Here is a 15,970-nt window from a genome sequence, read left to right on the forward strand (position 1 = left end):
TTCCTCTGGATTTTTTAAATATGTTTTTAATGTGTACAGATGGAAATGATATTAATCCACAGTCTGTAAAGAAGACAAATAGGGAGGAAAACAGATTGAGGATGGCGACACATCCAGCATACGAGGTGTAAGACCACAAAATCACTATAACAGATTCACAATTTCCTCATATGAAACAGAAACATAGATGCAGAAACTGACAAGCTATTAAATATTTTAACAATGACGGAGCATAGTTTTAAAAAAACAAGGGTACCACACTTAATTGGTGCCCCAGTGAATAATAATAATAGTGCAAGATCATTACTAACCCTTTGCATTGTTCTGAGTTTTTTCTTTGATACAACCACTTGACGCGTTGTGAAGACAACATTTATCAGACCTCCAGTTTAAGCCTAAAACAGTCTAACTTCCCTTTGTTTGTCCCTTGTTAGTGACAGTCTGTGTCTGGGTATGTGGTCTGCAGCTCTCCTGCAGGCTGGGGTTGACCAGGCAGGGCAGAGGGGCTGTTAAGCATTGAGGGCTTTGGCAACATCTGTGAAGACCAGACGACTGGGTCGCTGCGTTGTCCCCTGGGAGGTTGTGAGAGTCTGCAGAGGAGAAAGCAGAGGAAGTTTATAATGAGTCCACTGCAACTCCTGCTGTTTTGTTTAGAAATGGTGTTGATACGGACAAAAGTGTAGGTTTTTCATATACACTGTAAAACCTTTGAGCTGCATTTAGTTGTCTGTACTATCTCCTACTCTTTAAACCAAATACATTTAGTGAGTTTTAGATTAGAACCTGAATGTGAGTTTGTGAAAGATAAACCTACAACAGTTAGCTGTTGTTAACTTTTTATTAATTTTGTCAAACCTCCAAAAGTTGAATAAACTAGAGTTATGCTTAAAAAACTGAATGACAGGAGTAGGAACTATTTCCCAGAATGCTTAGCGGCTTGATTTTGTATCCTGAGATGGAAGTGCATTACATTGATCTGACTCATGTGTTATTAAGACAAATGTTTACTTTAAAGCTTGAGGTTAATGTCCTGTTCACACTAATCCTTTTTAAACAATTCATTTTCATGTTTAATGAAATTCATTATCAGATCAGAAATTTCGTTCATGCAATTTGAAAGAAGAATTTAAATTATTCTAAAGTAAAATAGTTATTTTAACTTGCTATTGTGAGTGAAAATAATAGAGAAATGTGGCTCTTTAACTAGGAGAAAGCAGTTTTTTTCTTGCATATTAGTGAAATAATTATTTGGTTTAAATTGCAGCATTAAGTAAAAACTCACAATTAAAGATTAATTAACTTAAAAACAATGTTTAGAAAACTTGTCTCTTGTTGCTAAATCAACTTCATGAACTTTAATTTCTGAGTTAAAATCAAAACAATTTTCTTGTTGACTTAAATTACATTTTCCAAGTTAAACCACCTCAAAAAGTTTTACAGTGTAATAATTATATGTATAAAAATGACTTTTTACATGTTGAATGGTAATTAAAGCTCCTGCATTAATCCTAACATTCAGATTTTGAGCAGTTGTACAATTAACACCAGATGCTACAAACATAAATGTAGGTATATTTTTTGTTACTCCGGATAAAGACGAGTAAAACTCCCCAAAAAATATACCAACTTTTGTTACAGCAACAAAATCTTAATCTGAAAAGCTTGGAAAATCCAACCTTTACTTTAAATACATTTATTTACTAATCACTTTGGTAAATCAAATACTAATTCATATTAAGGCACATATTTGCCAGAGGTACAAATAAATTTCTCCAATAGTAATTACACAGATGAATGAATTGAGGGCAGCTTAAAACCTCTAAGACTCAAAGCAGTGCTTAGATAACTTTTAAAATCAGAAACTAACATTTTATGTGTCCAACTAATAAAAATATGTACCGTATTTTCCAGACTACAGAGCGCACCTCACTATAAGCCGCACCCACAAAGTTGTTTTTTTTGTTTTTAAACTGGACGAATACACATATAAGCCGCACCGGGCAATAAACCGCTAGTATCTCCGCCGCTCTCGGTTTTCCACAAGGACACAGGCTGCGTCTTGCGTCTCCAACGCCAAACCATGGATTTGTTTACTCCGAGCTTACAAGCAGCGGCTATATTTCCCTCCTGTACTGCCAGATTGATAGCCTTCAACTTAAAAGCTGCATCATAAGAACTTTTTCGTGTGGTTTCCATGATGAGGGGATATGAGTTTGAAAACATTTCTCCGACGTGCATGCTGCTAGCATGTGCTTGTTCTAAATGAAAATCAGCACTTTCTTCTTTGATTTCCAATTTTGACTTCCAATGATTCACTTCCTGCTAAAGAGCCCCCTGGTGGTTGAAGAAAAATCCACAGAAAAGCCGCACCGGGCTATAAACCGCATGGTTCAAAGCGTGGGGGAAAAAGTGGCGGACTTATAGTCCGAAAAATACGGTAGATTTTTTTGTCTAAAACCAAAACTTACACTGTGTGATTTTACTTGTAATGAATGGTTTATGTTAGTTTTCTTGTTAGTCCCACATTTTGTATCACAAGGCTCCATTTTAAAGGTTTTTGCTCAGTTTTGTGTGGCCATCAGTAGCTACATCTTCTATGAATCCATGGATAAATGAAGGATAAATAATGAAAGTAAGTGATAGATTATAAAGGTGCAGGTTCACAGAAAGAGACTAAGCAAAAACATGTTTCTTTTATGTCAATTAATTTTCTTTAGAATAAAAAAATGTTTCAAACGTTTTGCCTTCTTGTTGTTACTGTGGATACTGAAACAGGGACAGCATGAGTGTAGGGAAGAACAGTGAGGTTAAAAGAAAAGGTTCAAAGGTCACACGGGTGATACTTTACCATGTTTGCCCTTTTGTCAAAACTTTAAACAGAAATAAAAAAAAAAAAAGCAAAAATTAACACAAAGACAGAATAAATCATAATAACCTCATTATAAACAAGTGAAAGTTTTATACACAAGTACACATTAACAACTAAAAACGAAAACTTCGACCAAAAAATAGTCATAATTAGATGTAGCTTATATTAGAAATGTGCTGATGTTTTTTCTGCGCCGTCCGGCCTACCTTGGCGTTTGGACCTGCGAGGCTGCCAGTCCCGTCCGTGATCCAGTAGTTCCTGTTCCAGCAGGTCGTCCTGTTCTTCAGCCGGGTCAAAGTTGTACATGGGCATGAGCTGATGTCTCAGCTTCTCTAACCTGAAACACAAACAGAGTCTGGTTCTGCTGGCTCTCCTTCCTGTGAGAAATTAGTTGTTCCTCCCCACTGTCACCTCGTGTTTTCCACAGGATAGCGAATGCGTCCTAAGAGGACATTTGATTTCATAAGTAATTCTTGTTTTACAAACTGTTCTTGTTCTGATGGTGTTGGAAATGTTTTTAGTTGTACTGAGTTGGAGTATTGATGAATAGATGTGAACATGTCAGCATTTTTCCTATTGTAATGTTGTGGGGGAAAAATTAGGAGACCCCTTTTGAGTTCTTTCTGAAGGAATGTTCACACATCGACATCTTTTAAATTTGTCTATGAAAAAGAAAATGATTTAATTATAGGAAAACATTACAGAAATTAAACTGGTTTTGCTCAGTTAATTAAAAATAAAAATTTGGTTTATGCTAAAACTCCTCCTTTCTGGTGTCAAAATAATTCAATTTTAGGCTTAAATGTGCAAAGAACGTTGTTAACATCCTGATCTTTGTCTATGTTCTCTCTGACAAACTTCTCTCAGGCCTTCATGCCTTAGTTTCCTCCTTTCAGATCTCCAGTCGTAGGTAAACTTTTTTTTCTTTTTGTCACATATAATAGAATGGCTGTTTTTATCATTTTCAGACTCAAAAGTTGCACGTCTTTCTTCTGAAGGCCTCAGGCTTTCTTTGGATCTATGGTGTCCAGTCTTTCTTCAACAGTCATCGGCGCATCAAATTAAATGTTTTAGCAGGGCGAACTTCCCTCAAAAGGCCTCATAATGATGCTCTGATCATTATTATACATCTGTGCTCTCTGGTCAATCAACCATTTTTCTTAGAGATTCCAAGTTCAGTTTAAAAACATAAAGTTAATGCAAATTGCTAAGCAGATTTGCATCCGAAAAACCCACATTTGTCCATCTTAAGTTACATCTTTACATGCAAATTATGCAACAAACTAAGAAAAACAAAAACGCTTTCTCTAGCTTCTTGTAAAGATAGTTCATCAAAATGTAAACACTTACCGCTTCCGTTTCCGAATGTACAGCATCTATAATAAAAATGACATTAAAATATTTATTAACTAGATCATCAAAAGGAGTTAAGAGCAACATAGGAGAATCTTGAATCAGTTCCTTACTATTGCCACCGCTAAGCCAATGAGGGTGATGATGCCGAAGGGCACCAACAGCATTCCAACACTCGAGCCCTCAATCACCACGTCTGGAGTCGCGGTGGAGTTGAAGCTGGTCTCGTTTGTTGTTGCTGCTGTCGTTGTTAGGGTAACAGTCATAAATGTTCTTGAGGTGATGTTTTCTCTGGGTCCGAGGCTCGTTGAGAGCAACGGGTCCGTGGCGGTTGTTGCAGTTGTCGAGAGAAAACTTGACGTTGTCTTGGCAGTATTCACAGCCATGGTCGGGTGTAGGTTTCTCAAGCAAATTTTATCAAACTTTTTCCCTTTATTTTGGTGTGGATGTTGATGTGTTGCTTAGTTTTTAACGTGTCTCATGGTCAGTACAGCCGCCCTGCCGTTGGTTTGTGGTCTGCTGAGGCATTGATGGTTCTTCCTCCATATGAGCTGCAAAAGGAGACACAAGTAAAAATGCTTTACATGTATCTGTTGATGATATGCTTAAATCATTTTTTAGAAATCCAGATTTTTATTTAGCCCCTGGCTGTTAGTGCCAGCAAGGTTGTGGCGGGTGTTTCTTTTTTTTTTCTTCTTCTTCTTTTTTTGGCAGGATGTGGGTAACAAACGTACAGGAGGAATCTGGTGTACATACTTCATAAAGTCAGAGGAATACTAACCACTCTAACTGTAACGTTCACCTCTAGGAAATGTGCTGGCAGCACTTTCAGACATCAAACTCAACTTACACCCACACACAGTGGTTCCATAAATATCCACTGCATGGCTTGAGCCCATGTTCCTCCCACCTACTTGCGTACTACACATGTCCCATGAGAGCGAATAGCACTTTTTCCCCAAGATTTACGCATATGAAGAGGTTCCTTTTTTAAAAGAGCATGCTTTCTATGGTGACACAGGAAGGCACAGACATATGATCCATACCTCCCTCCTCATCCTGTCTGCTTTTGCTCTTAATGAGGAACATGTGCAACTGAAGCCAACCAATGAAAAACAAAGGCTGGTTTTAGTCGGCTGGTGTAGTTCAGTCTGCGTTGCCCTGCTCACAAAAACAAACGCTCACAGCTCTTTGCATGGGATCATGTCATGCTCCTCTTGATGTTATTTTTAGTTAAGTTGTGCTGCATCTCGGCTGCTAATCCTGCCAACATGAGCAGGTCTTACCCTCAGATAAGATATGCATACGTACCTCAACATACAACATGCATGTTAAGAGGTGAGCAACAGCAGGTCTGGGGCTACCTAACAACAGGAAACATTCATAGGAAGAGGTAACATTTGCTCCAGTGTCTGTGCCGCCTCCTCCTCTTCTCCTTCCCCCTTCAGCAATGCAGGTACTGCACAGGCTGTTTACACTGACACAACAGCCATTTGCTCTAAGGATGAACTCCACAAATCAAAAGTAACCCTATCCTGGCTGCCACCCCCCAAGAGATTCCACCCTTCCAGTTCTTCGAGTTGCTTCCTTGGATTCACTCCCGCTGTCTTGCCCTTTTTCTTGTATTTCACACAACAGAGGCTGCTCTTGGGATGCTGCAAACAGAAGATCAGTGCTGTGAGCACCCTCCCCCTGCACCCTGCAATTGGTCCGATGGCTTCAAGATCATGAATGTGGTTGGCTGCATCTGCTGCCCGTTTGGCTTTACGGGGATGAGAATGGGATTTAATGGCTGTGACCACCAGATGCTGTCAGAGCCATGTGAATGACTGCATCCGGGTGGTAGGTCTGAGGAAATTAACCCTGTGATGGCTAACCCTCAATCCAATGACTTTACTCACACAAGCAGGAATTAAAATACTGTTCAGGTTTTCTTTTTTTTTAAATAGTCATAACTTTTATTTTAAGTCATTTCTAGGCCAAATAGTATGCTTAGCAACAACAAAAGGAGAGTGTCAACAAAATCAAGTTTTCAGATTACGTGTAATTTTGCAGAAATCACTAACACAAATATGTAAAGTGAAGTAAAACGTAGATACTCAAAAGTGTGTTTTATTATTTTTATTTTCTTGTTTCTGCAATTACAAAATTTATACTTGAAGTTTGTAAATCTTAACACGTTTTGCCACTGACAACAAAAACATGGTTGGGAAAAAAAGATTTTTGTGTACGTTCATCTCTTATCTCAAAAAATTGAGCTACAGACCATATAAATTTTAATCTAACAAAGATAGCTTAGGATGTTTAATAGAAGCTATTTTTCTTTTTTATATGGACTCTGTGTGGAAAGTTAAAGTCCTTTTAGGCAAGAAAAGCATGAGGAAAATTTAACATTCGCTACAGCTCAGATTAAAGGCAAAGCAATCGTTTTTATGTCTAAACATAAAAATGTCTTTCATGATAAATATGAATGTAGATGTAAGAGATCAATTTCTAAAATAAGTCCTCTTTCCTAGTATGGTTTGTGTTCATTAAATATTATATAATGATTTAAATTAAATTAGAACACTAATTATTGCCCTACTGACAGACTGGCGACCTGTCCAGGGTGACCCCACCTCTCACCTGGAACGTTAGCTGGAGACAGGCACCCGCAGCCCTCCCAACCCCTCTAAGGGACAAGGGTGTTAAAAAAATGGATGGATGGATGGATGGATGGATGGATGGATGGATGGATGGATGGATGGAACACTAGTTAGTACAGCATTTAACTTGTGGCCCATTTGCTCAAAGGCTTCCTTTAATAAAGAGGTTAAAATAATGTATTTAGCAAACAAGAACAGACAAAAAATTTACTAAACTTTTAAATCTGTGCATGTACAGAATTTTTTTTCCCCATCAGGTAGCAGTGATAAAGAAAATAGCACACCAACGAAAATTGGTTTCAAATAGCTTACAGTACATTAAGTAGAAATATATGTATTTTGTGGTTTAAAGGAGAAGAAATTTAAATGTGACATTGTTTTGTTTTCAAAATTAAAATGATTAAATGAGAAATGGAAAAGCTGGATAGTTTTCTTTTTATTTTATTACCCTATTACCATGTGATAATCACTTCCCATTGTACATTTTTAAGATCCACAAAATGATTTTCTTTTATCCCCTTTTTGCTGGCAATTTTATTTGAAGTATTTTTAACCAGGAAAATACACAAAAATCAAACAAATACACTTTTTACTCCTCCAATGTTTTCCACAAAAGTACAAAGGCTGCATTACAGTTTAATATGCTGTTTTTAAAAACTAAAATTAAAATCAGTTGTTTTTCATAAGTGGTTTCTGATGAGAAAGTCCCAATTGCCAAAACATGCTTGGAATTTATTCCAAATAAAAATACATCTGATATATTCTTAATTCTGACACAACCCCAGAGAGTTAACTCACAGAGTTAAATAATCTCAGACCTGAAATTTGATAAAAGCCACTGAAAATTTATGTTTTTATCAGTGTTTTAAATTTCACTTTGAAGAAAGAAGAAAAAGAAGATAATAAAACACTCTTAGGAATCTTGAGTTGAAGTTAGTTGCTTAGTTATCTACATATAAATCCTCATTTGGATTAAATGTCGTTTCAAGGTTGTCCAAAATGTGCAGCAGTACAGCAAATGTTACAATATGCACACTTGTGCACACACAAAAAAATGATTTGCGCTTTTATCGAAATCAGTCAGGAAAGGATCTACAGACATATTCATGTCATTTAAGATGCTGCGATGTTATTTATAAAGGTCAAAAAGGCCCTATATCAATTTTCAGATCATTCTGAACCAATTTATTGAAAGCAAAGTGTTTAAAATTCTTGAAAAATGTTTTTAAAATGATTCAGGAACATTCAATTGTAAAACTTTCTTTGTATTTTAGAAATGCAGAGCTATAGCATAATAAGGGCTTCTGATTTCTCTGTATGATGATGAATCTAGTGAGAGGTCATCAGATTTACACCAAACATAAAGAAGTGTAATGTCTACCCGTTTTTGTTGCGGGGGTTCAACAAAACTGGAACAAATTTAGGGGGTTTATTGTTTGCATAATATTAAAATATATTTAGGAATCCATGTAATTTTCTGTTGGCAATGCCAGCAACATGCAGAGAACTGAAAATGGCTGAGAATCATGCCATTTTCACGCTGCACAGTATGAAGAATACACTACCGTACAATGCATAGGTTATGGCCATACATCACAGGTTCAGTAGGACGCCCCACAATCGTTGACAGTAAAAGGAGTTCATTGTTGCGTTCATATGGCACAGTTAAACCTCTATAGATGTAAAAGAAACATATATAAAAGAGATCCAGGACAACTGACGGCAGCTGTTGGCCAGAAAGCTTTAATGCATGAACCGAGGTGAAATGAAGCGTCCTGTGGTGTGACAAATTAGATTTTAAACTTCTGCTGGATATGAAGGGCAAAGCGCCCTCAGAGCAAAAGAAGAGTGAGATCGTCTGGTATATGATCTGTACAGGTTAAAAGCAGCTAGAGTCTCTGATGTAAATGGATTAATGCAATAATAACAAAAAAAACCCCTGCAGATCAATACACATCATGTACGCTAACGTGTATTGATGTTAACAATTTTAAAACTCTATGGTTCTGTAGTGAAGGTGATTTGCAATAACCTGCCTGCATTTTGTTCCATGAAGAAGAATTAGCAATCAAAATTAGGGCAGCACAGTGGTCATGCCTTATCCTCCCATCATGAAGGCCTTTAGTTCGAACCATAGCTGAACTTTTAACCAATAATGCCTGAAGGTCTCCTAGAGTGTATTTATCATATTCTCACAATGCCTGCCTTGGTGTTCACAACCCTTGAACTTTCTCATGTTCTGTCATATTACATTCACAAACTTAAATTATTATTATTATTTATTTATTTTTTCCTTAATAGAACAACATGAGGTTGTGCATAATTTTTGTGTGGAAGCAGAAAGATGTTTGTTTTTTTGTTTAGTTTTTTTGTACAAATGGAAAAAGTGTGATTTCCATATTTATTATTGCATGTCTCTTGCAGCTTTGTGCACAGAGGCTGAAATTTCTCCACTTTCTTCTCAGTAAAATAGATCAAGCTCAGTCAGATTTAATAGATAGTACTCATAAAAATACATTTGCGAAGTTATGCCACACATTATCAATTTGATTTAGGTTAATCTTTAACTGGACTGTTATTTAATCTGATTTTGATTTGAGTAACACCATTCCTCTGTGCTTCAGGCTCATGGTCTGGCTGGAAGGAAAATCTTTGCCCCTGGTGGAATTTTTTTACAGAATGGTCTTTTATTTTGCTCCCTCCGCATTCCCATAAACTCTATGGTCGTCCCTCTTCCTGCTGAAGTAAAGACTCCCCACATCTTGCTTCCACTAACACCATGTTTCACAGTGCAGTTGATATTTTAAGAGTAAAATGCAGTTTTTATTTTCTGCCATTTATAGGATTTTTCTACAGGTAAGCAAGATTCATTTTGATATCATCCAATCATAGCGCTCTCCCCTAGATGGCTTGAGAACAAGCTGCAAATCTTATAATTTCATTTCAGCAATGCCTTTTACTTCTTGCCACTCTTTCATAAAGTCCAGATTTATGGAGTGAATAACTTATAGTTGACCTGTTGACATATTACCTGAGCTGTGGATCTCTGCAGCTCCTCCAGAGAAATAATCAGCCTGTGTTTTTTGAACAGCCAGTCACATGCTGGTTGTTCAAAGGTCATGAATACTTTTGCCTGACACTGAACCAAGGCTTTCTTTCACCATTTAAATCAATGCATGTTAGGTTAATTCAATCAATTAAGTTTATATGTTTTGCACATTTCAGCAACAAAGCAGTTCAAAGTGCTTTATATCATAAAAATTGCATTTCTAAATAGATACAAAGCTGAGCATACGTAGTTGTTTTTTGTTTCTTTCTGTGGATGCAGCCTGCTGCAGCCCATCAGTATGAACAGGATTAGGTGAGTTTAGTATTAAGTCAGATTTTTAAGGATGACTCACAAGAATATAAGATGTTAACAAAGTACTTTATAAAACTTTCCAGTTCTCTTCTAGATTTCTATAGCTGCAGTCTTTCTAAAAGTAAAGGGGATGATACATGTTACCCCTCTTAAAAAAACACATCCATTCATTCAATTAACCCTGCATATTTTTCAGGTTACTCCATGCTGCTTGTATGTACGTTTTTGCACAGCATCACAAGGTTTGTGAAACTGTAAACTGTAGCTTGCTCAATAAAAGGGACGCGCTTTTCAAATATTTACAGAGCGTCTCAGACACAATCTCAAATTGCAGTATCTCATGTTACACCAGTTCTTTCTTCTTCTCTGCTCACTGGAGAAAAAGGAGGCACAAGACGAGCAGGAACGCAAAAGGGGAAATAGGAAACAGGAAAGGAAGTGGCATTGATATCCTCCAGCACTACAGATGAAATAACAAAAATACAGCTTAATTGTGTGCATTTCTGAAAGGGAATGTCCATGAAAACTTTATATCACAGGCTGAAAGAAATGAGCATTTTATTGCTGTAATTAAAAATGAGATAATGTTCCTATGTACAAAACTTACACTTAAAATGAGACTTTATTGAATTGTTAATTATCACAGGAATGAAACAAAAAATACTAAAGTAGTAATTGCTTTAATCTGACTTCAGAATGTTGCACTAAGCCAGGAAATTTTAAAACAAACTCACTCTGCAATATTACATAAATATTTAATTTGATTGTTATTGATTTAAAACAGTTTTAACAAAGACTTTTACATTGTTCTGAACTCCAGAATATGTTTTTCTACAGCTCATAAATCTACTCTTATAATACTCTTGGATTGATTGCTATGTACTCATGTGATTAGAACTTTTTTTCTCTTTTATTCAGCTAATGTTTTGACTGTTACGAACCACTGACACCTAGCGATGAAGTGGCATCACTGCAGCAGTACTGCAGTATTAGATAACATTGTGTTTTAAAATACAAAGCTTTTCTCTCACATACGTGTAAGTATATCTTTGATTTAGAAAACAGAAAAAAGATTATAGGAAAACTCTTCATTATTTTAGTTCCATAGCGTTATATGAATGATATGCAATATTATTAACAGTTGTCTCAAATTGTTCAGAATAACAAATACATTTTACCAGCAGAGAATTGCAGCGTTTTGATTATTGATTTAAAAAGACAATAAAATACACACCTCCAGATGCAGCTCACATTGTAAACAAGATTAGCTCCCAATTTAACATAGACTTACAGCATCATAACATGGTGTTAGAATAGTTTCTAGAAACTGAACCTATCAATCTAATACATATGCAAATTATTTGCAAAGTATGAGTGCATCTGTGGCACAACAGTTTGCAGACTGAATATGAAAATGCCAAAAAAATTGGAAAAAACACGTTTTTATATTTGTTTTAGTAGTCAAAATTTCCTTTCACAACAATTAGATATTGTGTATTAAATTAAATTAAATTAGGGAAGTAATCAGTGTTACATATGGTCTTTATACACTATCTCAATATTGAAAAGCTTTTTTATAGTTATATATTTTTTAATTATTCCTATATGTGAAAACTAGAATGCATTTCATAATTCACATTTTTACATAATCTTAATTTGTGTCATTCCGTGCAACCTTCACACTCATGTTCCCACTTCATGTTCCATTTCAGATTTTATACATAGTGCAGTAAAAAGATACACTGTAAGAATAAAAGTCTCTAATTTATGGTAAAATAACTGACAACCATAATTTTACGTAATTTAAAATTTCACTGCGTTTATACGTAATATACAATAAAATTCTTGCAACCGCAGCTGCCGGTATTTTACCATAAATTGGGGACTTTTTCTTATGTAGAGATTTCACCAAAACATTTCAGATCACTAATGTTAATATCAGACAAAGATATCTGGAGTAAAAAAATAAAAATTTTCAGAGACACTTCATTTATTAAGGAAATGGACTGGAGTGAATTTTCTAAGCAAACTGACCACTAAAAGCGCTGAATAAGTGAATGAAGCTACATTCACTCATTTACACACCAACATGCAACTTGGGGGTAAATGCTTCACCCATGGACACATCAACATGTGGTATAAGGAAAGTGCTCTGCCCACTGAGTCTAATCTAAACAAATCCAAGTTTAGTCCAGACTTTGACTAGGCCACTCTAATATCTCGGGATTTTTTTTTTTTTAGCTAACCAGGCTTCACTATAGCTGGTGTGTTTTATATTGTTGTCTTGAGATTAAGATCACCAACTGATACATACATTCTCCTTCAGGATTTTCTGTCAAAAAACAGAATTCATTATTTCACCTGTAATGTCCAGTCATCCAGCAGAAAACAAGCCTCAGACCATCAGACTACCAGCACCGTGTCTGACTGCTATGTTGCAATTTTCCTCAAATACTCTGTTAGTTTTATCCCACATATAATGCAATGCATGCTTTTGTCTCCTCGGGTCACAGAATATTTTTCCAGAATGTGAGAAGGACCTTTGTTGTTTTTTTTTCTAAGTATGTTTTTATTTTAATACTTTGTTCTACATCTGTTCTTGAATTCACTTGGATCAGGGCACAAAGTGATACTTTTTGAGCGCTTTTAGCCTGTTTCATGTATTCCAACAGGTTCGGCTGGATCTGAGAAACTTGTGTGACAAATAAGGGAAAAGAAACCAAAAACATGAAACCTGCATTTATTTTACCAACAAAATGTTGTGTACTTTTGTGTCTCTGCTCCACTTTTCCCTCCGTTGTCCCTTTCAAATGCTATTTTGATTTTTCGTGCGTCCAGTGCATATGACAGAATTAAGTTTTCTTTAACATTTATATCTTTAAATTAGCTCATTTAAATGTTGTAATTCAATTTTACATCAATATTATTGGATGCCTTTTTTACAAAGATAATCCTAATCATTTAAGTGATTGTGGGAGATGTAATTCTAGGATGTAACAGAGTTTTATGTTTTCATTGGTTGTTTATGCTGATTTTGAACCATGTAAGGTTTTTAGACTTGAGCCTCCTTTTAGGCAAAACTTTGTATTAAACTACTGAGGACAAACATCGATGGACTGTGCTGTAGGCATTAATTCGAGGATGTGGGCTAGCAGTGTATGTTGGTTGAGCCGTTGTGGTGGAAATTAATGTGCAATTAGTGGGGCTATCTCAGGCATTATGTCATCTGAACCCACTTTGAGCCCTCGATATCTGGAGGACAGAGAGAAGGGAGAGGTTTTAATGAAAGAGGATGAGTGAAAAAGATGCATGGGATAAAATGTTGAATGGGTGAGGCGAAGGGTGGGAGAGTGAGACTGAGAGAAACCAAAGAATAATGATCAGCTAAATATATATTGAACTGGATACACTCAACAGAGGTCTCTGATTGTCATCCTCTCATGTAGTTTCGTTCTGCTGAATATCTTTCCTGTACCGTAACACAAGTTTCGTATTAAATTTATTCTAAACGGTATAAAGTGCCTTTGTGTTTTTCTGAGTTATTTTTTATTGCATGTGAGCTGACTGCACTGTTTGGAAAGGAAAATTGTTAAGTCAGAAAATTTCTGCATATTTACATTTTTTTTTTTGTTTATTTCACAGACCAGAACTAATTAATTTTGTGAGATAAGAGGCATTTCTCTAATGGTCGAAAATGAAAGCTGATGTAACAATGTAGTCATAAAACATTTGACTTTAACTGAAGACACAGAAAAAAATATTAGCAGAAATTTATTTTATAGATTGTGTGAAATCAAACAAATTTTTAGTTTAGTTCCAGTCATAAGGTGGAGGCTGCTTTTCTTTTAGAACCTACAGCGACTCCTGTTGCTAAGTAAAAAACCAAATGATCATTAGAATATTTGAATGAAATGGAAAAAAAATACAATAAGTGTGAAAGTACAATTCAGCACATGGATTGGTGAAATAACTTTTTCTGGGTACAGCATATTAGTTCAATGTTGAGATTCCTCAGTAGAGATACATGAAGCAGAAGGTGATTTTCAAAAGCACAAACAGAGTTGGAGGTGGAAGACGTTATGTTCACAGTTTCCCTGTTGAAGACCAAAACAACAAAAATGAGACTAAAAGACAGATCAAGCTGAGCAGTTTAGAAAAATGTAAGAGGCGAGGCTGAGATAGCAGAGGGATGGCAGATATATAGGAAAAGCCTGTTAGATGGAAGAGAGGAAATGAGGAAGCACACAGAGATGTTTAATTGATGCTGTGAGGCACAGTGTGGAGAGAGCTGGTGTGAGAGAGGAAGATGACAGGGATTGGGTGAGAAGGAGGCAGATGACCCTCTGTAAAATGGCAGGGGCAGAGCAAAATGAAGAAGTCCCAGTCTACTTTGTTTACAACCACTTCTGGAAAAAAATGCTGCACATGCCCCAGCAACCAGAACTAACAGTGGTGCAGTTATTTGATTTCTAAAAACATCCAGATGACGTAGAAATAAATATTTCAATACCTAGCCACACTGCTTGGCCTGGAAATTCAACTTTAAATGCCTTGTTTTATTTGTTTTACAAGCATAAATTAAATCTAAATATGCCCACAAAATTTCTTTATCACAATAGTTGCTCAATGGCAACACCAATGGTGGATTTGATTTGTATAAGAAATTAGAACCCAGATCTTGCAATAATGTCACATCCAACTTATAAGAGCATTCTTTTAAGCCAAGAAAATCAGTGTAATTTTCTAATGTATTCTCTTAATTTCATTGTTTGACCTCTAGAGAACATAGACAAGCAGAAATGCTAATAAACAGGTTTACCTCTGCAACTTTCACAACATGCTTTTTTGTACTAGTGACAATGTTGAAACTAAACTCTGGTGTGTTTGGCAGCCTCCAACTTATCTGGTGAGAATTTGATAGATCTTAAAATTGAAACTTTATTGTCTATGTGTAGCTTTATTTAACAACGATAGTACTCTACCCTCCTCTAAGACACACACGCACACCCCCACGCACACACAGAAATATAGTTATGACTCAAGTCATGCAGTTTAAAAGACAGTTATCCCAGATACTGCTGAAATGTCTAGCTACAAAATAATTTTCCAAAAAATATTCTCATCAAGTTTTTTGGCACTTAGTAAATAGACATAGTTTTGGTAATTCTAACTAATCTAAATCAATAAACGTATGGTTTGATTTAACATTAAACAGTGAGAAAAAATTGTTTGACTTTATACTCAGTATGTAAATATCAGGTTTCAACTCTATATACCTTACTGTAAATATTAGTTTGATGTTTTATATTAAAAAGTGAACCGTTTCATCTGGCTCAATTTGTTATTTTGCAATCAGGTTATTTATTTGTGTCTATTTTTTTCATTCTAGTCTTTAAGATATCCACATAACTACATTTTGTCTGTCTGATATAATTTGAAATATATCAGACAGACAATATGTTTTATATTGAAAAAGTGACGTGTACAGTTCTTATGGCTTGTTATTTTGTAGTCCATCCATCAATCCATCCATTTTCTGTACACCCTTGTCCCTAGTGGGGTCTGGAGGGGTGCTGGATCCTAATCATGTTATTTATTTGTGTCTATTTTTTCAGTCTATCTTTAAACTACAAGGATTTCCACATATCTTGTCTATATGATTTTTATATATATATATATTTAAAGAGATGTTACAATCAGCTTCTTTACTGTATAGCCTTTTTACTCTCACTTTAGTAATTT

General features: G+C 35.7%; 1 protein-coding gene across 2 annotated transcripts; it reads right to left on the bottom strand.

Annotated features, from left to right (window-relative positions):
- Positions 1-6: 6 nt before the first annotated feature.
- On the bottom strand, positions 7-5,927 carry c20h3orf18 (chromosome 20 C3orf18 homolog). 2 transcript variants are annotated; one of them, XM_032549113.1, is made up of 6 exons: positions 5,534-5,927; positions 4,336-4,773; positions 4,220-4,245; positions 3,076-3,206; positions 2,849-2,870; positions 426-590 (listed from the first exon to the last, which is right to left on the bottom strand). In XM_032549113.1, coding segments are annotated over exons 2-6 (453 nt in total). In that variant the 5' UTR covers positions 4,609-4,773; positions 5,534-5,927; the 3' UTR covers positions 426-589. The 2 variants fall into 2 exon arrangements, with proteins under 2 accessions (XP_032405003.1, XP_032405004.1); XM_032549112.1 differs by lacking the exon at positions 2,849-2,870 and having other exon boundaries at positions 7-590; positions 5,534-5,921.
- Positions 5,928-15,970: the final 10,043 nt, after the last annotated feature.

Source organism: Xiphophorus hellerii, chromosome 20 (genome assembly GCF_003331165.1).
Source record: "Xiphophorus hellerii strain 12219 chromosome 20, Xiphophorus_hellerii-4.1, whole genome shotgun sequence".
NCBI classification, from domain to species: domain Eukaryota; kingdom Metazoa; phylum Chordata; class Actinopteri; order Cyprinodontiformes; family Poeciliidae; genus Xiphophorus; species Xiphophorus hellerii.